Here is a 7,351-nt window from a genome sequence, read left to right on the forward strand (position 1 = left end):
TTTATCTGTTTCTTTAATATTATGATCGAAACCAAGACGACCAAGGTAAATCGCTTAAAATTCAGGAGGTATAATCATAAATTCTCCTCCCGTGAGATTCGAACATGTGACCAAGAAGATAATTATCCATATTTAATCAACCGAGCCAACTTTTACGTGCACGGCAAATGATAACTTTACCCCAGGAGAACACCATAATCATTATTCTGTGTTATGTTTGTATTCATTTAAAAAATAAGAAAACCACATGAAAATATTATTATTTTTTAGTCGTGAAATTGTTATTAGTTATTTGTGAAAAGAGGTTTATAAAATGAGTTGTTCGTAAATAAAATTTGATCATTTTATAACTAACACCTCATTAGACATGTTTTAAATTAAATTGTTCGTGAATATGTTCGATCATGATTAATTTTTTTTTAAGATCTAATTTAAATAAACATTATATGACTTGATGAAGAATTAATTCTACCAGTTTAAATGTACACTCAAAAATTTGACTCGTAACAATTATTATTGTGCTTTACATGATTATGTGACAATTATTATTTAAGATATTTTATATCCTAACACAAATTGTTATATTGCATTCTTATTAAATACAGTATGTTTTTCTAATTTAGAAAATATATATGGGGAGATCCCCCTGAATTGAGAAATTTGTAAAGTTACAAAATTCAAGTTCATACTTTTAATAGCCGGTTCAAGTACACTAGTATTCTAGGAAAAGAGATCCGAGAGCATCTCCGACTGCTTATTTGTTCATTATCTAAATTTAATATAAAATATTGGATTTTAGTAATTTAAGATATCAATATCTATTCTCAACTCTAACAACATTCCCTATATTCATTTATTATACAATATTTTATTATTAAAAAGTAATATTATTATATATAGTGAAAAAAGAGAAAGTATTTCTTTCAAATATATATTATAAAATAAAAAGTAGAAGATGAGAGAGGTTAGCTAAAGATAAGAGATTGAAAGAAGATTTTAGTGGATTTTAGTGATTTAAGGAATCACCGGTATACTGTTAGAATAGTTTTTTTCATAATCCTTATATTAGATTTTAAGACTCCAAATAGATGTTGGAGTAGAAGAGGAGAGAGATTAGCTAAAAATAAGGAATTGAAAGAAGATTTTACTGAATTTTATAGACTTTAAGACTCCAAATAAGTGTTGGAGTTGTTCTAAGTTGTCCCCTCTGAATAGACTCCTAACAGAATCTAGACCCACTTAAAATAAGATCGAATCTAAACACACATCTAAGATTTATATTACGGATGCATCAAGAAATAATAATTTAATAAAAGTAATAAATTTATCATCACATTACTTTATGTTAGTATTCTAAAATTTGGAAATTGAAAATTTTCAACTCAAAAATTAATTGAAATAATGAATTAATTAAATTAAAAATCGGATATATTGAACCCTTGTCATGAGTTTTCCCACAGAAACCAAAGTGTATTGGATGAGTAACAAAAATGTTCATTTGTCACCTCAAAGCAAAGTGCAAACCCACCCAAAAAACAATCCATTACACCTCCCATTTGTCACCTTCACTTTCTACATTTGCTTAATCTTCATCACTACTAATTCCCCTAGTCAAAATCTTCCAGAACCTCACTTGAATCTCTTTACTTTTCATAAACAATACAATATTATGTGAACACCACTCTTCATCTTCATTCTCACAATGCCTTCAACATTTTTACATTTGCTTTCTCTCTTTCTATCTTTTTGTGTTTACACCATATCCACATCATCTTTCACACCCCCTGATAATTATCTTGTTAATTGTGGATCAAAAACCAATATTACTGTTGATAGCAGGGTTTTTGCAGGTGATGATATTAAACCAGGTTCTGTTTTTTTCACTTCTGGTGATTCAGTTTCAGTCACAAATACAAACCCTTCTTCAAATTCATCATCTTTACTCTATGGAACTGCAAGAATCTTTAAAAGTGCTTCAGCTTACAGGTTCAATATTAATAAATTCGGGACCCATTTGGTAAGATTGCATTTTTCACCTTTTTTTACTGAGGATTATGATCTTGGGAATGCAAGTTTTAGTGTTTCTGCTAATGGGTTGTTGGTTTTGACTAAATTTAGTGCTAAAAAACCTGTTTTTAAAGAGTTTGTTTTGATGGTGGATAAGGCTATTTTTGAGCTCTTGTTTGTGCCTAATGGGGAGTCTGGTTTGGGTTTTGTATGTGCAATTGAAGTGTTTTCGACACCGGGTGATTTTATTCTTGATAATGGTGTTAAATTAATTAGTGCTACTGGTGTTCAAGAATTTAAAGATCTTAGATTGCAAATATTGGAAACTATTCATAGGATTAATGTCGGGGGACCAAAGTTAACTCCTTTTAATGATACTCTTTGGAGGACTTGGGTTCCTGATGAGGAGTTTCTGCTTATGAAATCGACAGCTAGATTAGCAAACACTACACACACACCATACTATCAGAAAGGCGGTGCTAGTAGAGAAATTGCACCGGATAATGTTTACATGACTGCACAACAAATGAATAGGGATAATTCAACGTCAGGGTTCTCATATTTTAATGTAACGTGGGATTTTCCGGTGAGAGCAGGGTCTGTTCGACATTTTGTTAGGTTGCATTTTTGTGACATTGTTAGTATTGCGCTTAATCAGCTCTACTTTGATGTTTACATAAATGGGTTTGTTGCATATAAAGATGTTGATTTGTCTTCGTTAACCTTTCATTCTCTTGCGTCTCCGTACTATATCGATTTTGTTGTTGATTCGGAGAATTCGGGGAATGTTCGTGTTAGCATTGGTCCTTCGGATTTGAGTAATGTTCTTAGAAAGAACGCTATACTGAATGGGGTAGAGATCATGAGGATTGTTAACTTTGTGAGTTTGCAAGCAGAAGGGTCTAAAAAGATAAATAAATGGATTTTGGTGGGTGCTATAGTAGGAGGAGTTGCTGTATTATGTTTAGCAATACTTGCAGTTTTGTTTGTCTTGAGATCCAAGAGGAGAAAAGCAAAGCCAAGACCTGCTGAAAGTATGGGCTGGACACCTCTTCGTGGTTTTGGAGGCAGTTCACTTAGTAAACAGTCTGTAGGGACTACATCTACATCTCCGGGCCAAAATGGTTATCTGGGCTTAAAGATTCCTTTTTCTGAATTAGAATCAGGAACTAATAATTTTGACAAGAATCTGGTAATTGGCTCTGGTGGCTTTGGCATGGTTTATAAAGGAGTTCTTAAAGATTCCACAAGGGTTGCTGTAAAGCGAGGTGTACGTGGTTCCAGGCAAGGCCTGCCAGAATTTCAGACTGAAATAACTGTTTTGTCAAAAATTCGCCATCGCCATCTTGTTTCACTTGTTGGCTATTGTGAAGAGCAGTCTGAAATGATACTTGTTTATGAATATATGGAGAAGGGGGCGCTGAAAAACCATTTATATGGTTCCAATTTACCATCTTTATCTTGGAAGCAAAGGCTTGAAATATGCATTGGCGCCGCAAGAGGTTTGCACTATCTTCACACAGGTTCAGCACAAGGAATCATCCATAGAGACATCAAATCAACCAACATCTTGCTTGATGAAAACTATGTTGCTAAAGTGGCTGATTTTGGTCTTTCAAGGTCTGGCCCATGTCTTGATGAGACCCATGTTAGCACTGGTGTCAAAGGTAGTTTTGGGTATCTTGATCCAGAGTACTTTCGCAGGCAACAACTAACTGATAAGTCCGATGTGTATTCTTTTGGGGTTGTGCTTTTTGAAGTGCTTTGTGCTCGACCTGCTGTTGATCCATTGTTGGACAGGGAACAAGTAAATTTAGCTGAATGGGCAATGGAATGGCAGAAGAAGGGCCTTCTTGCACATATTATCGATTCAAATCTTGTGGGAAAAATTAATTCAGACTCTTTAAAAAAAATTGGGGAAACAGCAGAGAAATGTTTGGCAGAATATGGTGTTGATAGACCAACAATGGGTGATGTATTGTGGAATTTAGAATATGCACTTCAGCTCCAGGATAGCAAACAACGTTCTGACGATACTGATAACACAACACCGGAAGTCCTAGAACACGAGGCTGTTCCAACGGTTTACTCGTGCAGTTCTAGGACTGATGGTGATATTCAAGATGCTACAACAGACGTGACGTCAGGTGAAATTTTTTCCCAGTTGGTAAACAAAGAAGGTAGATAGTTTGCTTTTTCAAAATACGATATATGGTATCCCTGATCCTTGCTCTATGCTAAGCCTTGGCTCTAAAGATCTTTTGGAATATACTGCATATAATTTTTTTTACCTTACATTGTATATGCTTTTAGGTAAATAATTTATTTCCCTTTATCACCTGGGAATTTTAGATTAAATAAATAACAATTGTAGGGAATTATTTGTGAAAGGATACCAATTGTTGCCAAGTATATGGTCCTGCTATATTTCACACAGTGCTGCTCACCCCTTTCACAATTATTTATCAATGAGTCGATGCAAACAGATTCATACAATGGGTATGCTCCCATCCTTGTAGAAATAGCATAATGTTTAATCGAGTGAATTCTATTAACAATCTCTATTAAGTATTAACAAATATTAAGCCCTTCTCATAAATCTTAAAGGATGTCGGAATGTTGGTAACTTAACATGGTACGAGAACTATTTTGACCTCAGAGTTCATCCACTCTCTGGTATACCCTATCAAGTGAGAGTTTGGTCACTTGAGAGTTCCATTATTGTATTTTATACAAAGATGAAGCAAAAATTTAGGTATCAAAAGTTAAAACCTCTTCCACTTGACCACATCTCAATCTGTAGTAGTTTCTTAATATACCTGTTAGGCAACACAAGACTTCTGTGTACTATGTGTCTGATTTCAATTAGTATTCACAAAGGTGGTGGAGAAAGTGATTGTACAACTGTCTTCTTCACCCACTGCTTTAAAAGTCAAATAAATTACTTTTTCAGTCAGTATCCAAATTCATAATAAGTGCTTATAATGCATTTTGGCTGTACATCACTAGTCTTCATTTTCTACACATGTGCTGCTGGGATTTTGGGACACTGTTAGTGTGAAAGTGCACTGGACATCAGTTTTCAAGTAGACTACCTGTAATTTTTCGAGTCCATACCAGGTGAAGTATCCACGTATAAAATCAGATGAGGAAGTATAGCCATTTCAACAAGAGACAAACAAACTAAAAGCCATTAATCCTGCTGCAAAACAACAATAAGTTACACAAATTTATAAAAGAAAATATGAATATTTGATCCAACTTAAGTTATGGGAGGATTTGAATATTTGGTTGGAGTCTTTTAACAAGACTCGTATAAAAAGACATGATCCAGCCTCGTTTAGTTTGGAAATTTGTAATACAGAAAATAGACTTCAGGATTGGAGTGGAGGGAGAAATAACACAAGATGAATTTTGTCCAGTTGGTAAAGTTTGGGGGTGTTAGAGGGGAAATATAGTAAATAAACTAATAATTTTCAATTTGATTACAATTCATGTCTTCTAATTTTTGGGACCAAATAAAAATACATATGATTTAATATTATTGTGCTCTACAATTCAACTTATTCACAACAAACTAACACTTTTTCTCTACAATAATCTAAAACTTTGAACTTGTAAAAACATCAGCCCAAAAATCTACTTGAGCCTTCCAAATAAATTTGGTTTTGCAGAATTCCCTTTATTGCTGTTATAACCTTTCTGCCTCATTTCAGACTATTCCATTAAAGCCCACTTCGGTAAAAAAAAATATCATATCTGTCAATTCCAGTGAAGCATAGTAATTATCTCATTGGCCTCTACTCACCTCCTCCTCCTGGACAAACCTGTGAAGATCTTTATCTCATTTGCTAACCATGAGTCATGCACCATTGCATTTGTATTATTAGCATTTTAAGATTCTGCAATGGACTGCCTTTAGTTTTAAGTACAACAAACTTCACTCACTCTGCAGAGGAATCTCCAATGGTTTTAACAGTACTGGCTGTGCTTATTGTAATTCTTTCACAGCCACTGGTCAACCAATCCTGAAGATCTGCTCTGATGATAGACAATCAGCTAATGTTTGTCAGCATAACCAAGGTGAATCTGGTTCACCTTAAAAGTATGCTATTGTTAGAGCAACTCCTATGCTAAAGCTAACATTACTACAACAACAATTGCTATAATTTGAAATCAAAAAATATATTTTAGTGCTAAAATAAGACTTTAACTTCATTGCTAGTTCTATTTTACTCCCTCTATTTTTTTTATTTGTCGCTTTGATTTTTGCACACATTTCAATGTTCTTTGACCGGCTAGTTAAAATTATTATTTATAAATTTTTTTTTGTAAATAAAAGTAAACAACTTATATTTTAATTCATAAAAAGAAAATTTTTAAAATCGTATTTCTAACTAGCCGGTCAAACCACATTGAAATACGTGCAAAAGTCAAAGTGACAAATAAAAAAAACAGAGGGAGTACAACCAATATTTTTAAGTTTAGTGAAGTTTTGTCTCACTCTCTCCTAAATTTCATTTGAAACAAATCAACTTACATTACATTTATATTTATGTAATGATGTGGTAAGGATAGTAATAGCTATCTTAGTGCTAAATATAGGACCAACTATCCATTTATGTATTTATAAAACCAAGTATAGTTATGCATTGGATTTTTTTTTTTTTAATTTTGGTCCTATTTTATAACTCTAAGAGCAACTATAACTATGTATTGGACTTGCTCTTGGAGGTGTGTAGCAGGATTTTATCAGCTTTCCAAATCATTGCAACTTGCAAAATAACCCTTCATAGTTAAAGAAGATTACTCGGTAATGAAGGCCTCTATCATGAATGCAAATCCAATCTGGCATTATAATAAAAAAAAAATAAGAATTAAGCCAAAACAATGCCTTGTTCAGTATATGGTTGACAATATTAAACTGACATGGGCAATTAAGTATGTGTGACATTGAATAACATGCCAAAAATTGGAGTGATCTGTTATCAGTAAAAAAACTATGGTGTATTTAATGTTAGGATTCGTGAGTTTCGAGACTCTATTTGACTGCTCTCGTGCTTCGTGGCTCAATCTGCCTTGCCTACGTACCTTGTTGTATGCTAATGATCAAGTCAAAAAATGTAGTCCTGATTTGTGGGGTGAGACCCCTTATATAGGCATAGGATGCCCTGAATTGGATTAGGGTTAACAGACTTGGTGACAAGTCTTAGATTAAGAATAGACTTTGGAGATCTGGAATGTAGGGATTTGCTTCCTTATAGGACCGCGTGACTTGAGGACTACTCTTTTGAGAGTTTGATTATGATTTAAACTTGTTTTCTCAATCATAACTTGGGCCGAT

At 33.7% G+C, this 7,351-nt stretch overlaps 1 protein-coding gene across 1 annotated transcript; it reads left to right on the forward strand.

The window, feature by feature from the left end:
* The first annotated feature begins 1,476 nt into the window (after nucleotides 1–1,476).
* Nucleotides 1,477–4,417, forward strand: LOC141720750 (putative receptor-like protein kinase At5g24010). Its single transcript, XM_074523361.1, has one exon. It carries the CDS (start codon nucleotides 1,703–1,705, stop codon nucleotides 4,193–4,195), a length of 2,493 nt encoding a protein of 830 aa, XP_074379462.1. The 5' UTR covers nucleotides 1,477–1,702; the 3' UTR covers nucleotides 4,196–4,417.
* The last annotated feature ends 2,934 nt before the right edge of the window (nucleotides 4,418–7,351 follow it).

The sequence above is a fragment of the Apium graveolens genome, chromosome 4, assembly GCF_009905375.1.
Source record: "Apium graveolens cultivar Ventura chromosome 4, ASM990537v1, whole genome shotgun sequence".
Classification (NCBI taxonomy): Eukaryota; Viridiplantae; Streptophyta; class Magnoliopsida; order Apiales; family Apiaceae; genus Apium; species Apium graveolens.